At 73.0% G+C, this 2980-nt stretch overlaps 1 protein-coding gene across 1 annotated transcript in view; it reads left to right on the top strand.

Moving 5' to 3' along the window:
• Positions 1-209: 209 nt before the first annotated feature.
• The window catches only part of MNEG_6776 (hypothetical protein), a gene marked incomplete at both ends in the record, with an annotated part of 11512 nt that continues 8741 nt past the window's right edge, over positions 210-2980 (top strand). Inside the window, 5 exons of the mRNA XM_014044752.1 lie at positions 210-258; positions 334-542; positions 795-1208; positions 1528-1961; positions 2195-2957. Of these exons, the coding sequence (XP_013900206.1) occupies positions 210-258; positions 334-542; positions 795-1208; positions 1528-1961; positions 2195-2957 (1869 nt within the window). The remainder of the gene's footprint in view (positions 259-333; positions 543-794; positions 1209-1527; positions 1962-2194; positions 2958-2980) is intronic.

Below are 2980 nucleotides of genomic sequence, written 5' to 3'. Positions count from 1 at the left end.
CCGCCGTGCTCGCCGCTGGCGGGGCGGCCGGGGCGGCCGGCGCCGCCGCCGGCCTTGGCTGGGACGGCGCGGGGTCGCGGGCGGGGCGATTCGATGAGGCGGACGCGCGCGCGACGCGGGCCAAGGCGCGGGCAGACTGGCGCGCGGAGGAGGATTTCGCAGGTGCGCGGCCCAGCCGCCCCCTGCCCCGCCTCGCCCTCGTGCACAGCATGGAGAATACGGCTGTCGATGCTCCTGTCATGCCCTGGGCCGAGGCGGGTCGCGCGCGTCAGCACCCATCACCGAGCCCTCACCCCACCCCCCACACCCGACCAACCTCGTGCCCCTCCCCAGCCCTCGGCTCCGCGGGCCCGCCGCCTGGCTTCCTGTCTCTGCCCCTGGTCCCCCTGGGCGCCGCGGACGACCAGCACCTGTTTGAGCTCAACGTGCGCCTGCAGTACTCGGACGACGAGCGCCTGCAGCTGCCCGCGCTCACCGAGCTGGGCGGCGCGGCGGCGGCGGACTTCCCTGCTGAGGCGCTGCTGCAGCGGCGCAGCCTGCTGGTGCGCGGGGGAAGGGATGGATCGGCAGGACGCGGCGCGCGCCTTCGGGCGGGCTGTGGGGCGCCTGGCCCACAAACAACCACACCCTCGTGCTGACTGCACGTTATGTATGATCAGGCACTTCTCAGCAGCTGCTTGGTGGGCGCCACCACCTTTCGCCCCTGTGCCTGCCAGACCAGCCACGCCAACAACCATTCAGGGGCAAGGCAACGTGCCAAACACTGTGTTGTGTGATACCTACCCAACCCCCAGGACAACACGCTCGCCCTGCTGGCGAGCCCAAAGTCCAGCCACGCAGTCCAGTCCGCGGCCGCTGAGCTGCTGCTGCGCCTGGTGGCCGGCCTGCAGCGCTCCCTGGCGCTGCGCAGCGACCCCGAGCTCTCAGCATCAGCCTACGGCAATGACGGCGGCGGCAGGAGTGGCGACGCAAGCGGCGCCGACGACGCGCGGGGGCCTGGTGGCAGGGGCGGCGAAAAAGAGCTGCGGGCGGGCGACTTGCTACAAGAGCTGCTGGCCAGCGTGAGGGGCGCCGACCCGACCTGCACGGACAGCTACCCCCAGCTGCCGCTGCCGCCGGCCGGCGCGTCGGACGCGTGGCGGGCGCTGGCGGGGGCGGGGCGGGACGCGGTGGACGTGACGGGGGTCGTGCACAGCATAGTGCTGCAGGTGCGGGGCCGGTGCGTCTGGGCGTTTTTGCCGGCGTTGCAGCTGGGCAGCAAGGGTATGGGGTGTGAGGCACTGGTCGATGCTACGGTGTGGCCCAAGGCAGAGCGCATAATAGGGCTCGATGGGCATACATATTCTTGGTTGGGTGGATATTGGCGTTTGAGCGTCAGTGCAGCCCAAGAGCGCCTGCTTGCTGCATAAAGCAAGCATAACTTGCATGTGCACGCCCAAAAGTGTCGAAGCCCGTGGCTCCCAGCTGCCCACCCCGGCCCTGCCCCACACCCTGCCACCCCCCGCTCCACCCGAACCCTGATCTCAGGTTCTCGACCTGACCAAGCTGCCAGACCGCCACTTCGAGCTGCTCCCCATCATCGACGCAGCCCTCCCGCTGCTATGCGCGCCGCTCGCGCGCCTCCCGCCCGGCGACGCGCCCGCGGACGGCGCCGAGGGGGCGCGGTTCGTCGCCAGGGCGGCTGCGGCGGCGGCCGCGGCGGCGGCGGCTTCTGGGGAAGCTTCGGCGCAGCTGTCACAAGAGGAGGTGGGGCGGCTGTCGGAGGCGCTGCAGGCGCAGTGGCGCGGCATGCTGTCTGCGCTCAGCCGGTCGCTCGCGTCGTCGCTCGCTGTCGCGCGGTCCGCGCGCGCGGCGGCGGCGGCGGGCGGGGACGGGGGCGCGCTGGCGGCGGAGGCGCTGGCGGCGGCGGGGCTGGTGGCGTGGGACCTCTTCACCATGAACCTGCTGATGCTGGCCCTCAGGTGCGCGGCCATGGCTCATTGCTCGGCCAAAACGGGCTTGGATCGGTTGTGCTGAAGCCTAGTTGCGGCAGCGGTAAGGACTTGTGGGCGCCGCTCACAGAGTGTGCGGCAGTCCCAAACCGTACACAATGCCGCGTGCACTCTGCAAGACTATGCTGCATGCCAGAACTGAACTGTGTAGCAAGCGTCAAGCCCGCCGACTGCCCATGAATGCACGTGCGGATGGATCGCAGGCTCATCAACGAGGCGCCCTTGGAGTGGTGCAGCGCGGCTATCGTGCCGCCCTCCATCGCGGATGCCGCAGAGGCCGCTGCGCTCGACGAGGCCGCCGCGCTGCTGCTGCCGTCCCTGCGCCCCGCCGCGCGCCGCGTGCTCGCCAGGCTGCGCCCGCGGGCGCTGGCCGTGCTGGAGGGCGTGGAGGACGCGCACGCGGCGCTGTCCGCCGCAGACCGCGCGGCGGCAGAGTTGCCGGCGCTGCTCGTCGCCGCCGTGCGCGCCGAGGGCGCCGGCGCCGGCGGCGCGGGTGTGGGCCCCGGTGGAGGGGACGAACTCAGGGGCTTGGCTGCAGCTTGGCTGGGCGCTCTGAGGGACGCGCTGCCGTCGTTAGGGCAGGGGGCCGCCGCGGACCGGCGGCTTGCTGAGGTGGCGCTGAGGGGCCTGCCAGCGGCCGCCGCGGCGGACGGCCCAGCGCCCGGCGCCGCGGCCAACGGCGCGGCGGCACACGCGCACCGGCGGCCGCTGGCGGCGGTCGCCGCGGCGCTGCTGGTGCGGCTGCTGTCGTGGAGCGGGGACGACGGCGGCGGCGGCGGCGGTGGCGACGGCGGCGGGCCCGTATCCTCTGCCCCTGGGACGCATCTGGGCGTTGTGCAGGAAGCTTCCTACGAGCTGCTGCATCAGCAGCTCGCGAGCCTGGCGCCAGAAACGACACGAGCAGGCGACGCAGGCGACGCGGCGCAGCGCGTGCCGGGCGCGCTGCGGCTGGCGCTCGCGCCCGAGGTGGTGGAGCACCTGATGACGGC

Source organism: Monoraphidium neglectum (genome assembly GCF_000611645.1).
Source record: "Monoraphidium neglectum strain SAG 48.87 unplaced genomic scaffold scaffold01135, whole genome shotgun sequence".
Lineage (NCBI taxonomy): Eukaryota > Viridiplantae > Chlorophyta > Chlorophyceae > Sphaeropleales > Selenastraceae > Monoraphidium > Monoraphidium neglectum.
Note: the sequence above shows the minus strand (reverse complement) of the source record. Positions and strands in the feature narration are given on the sequence as shown.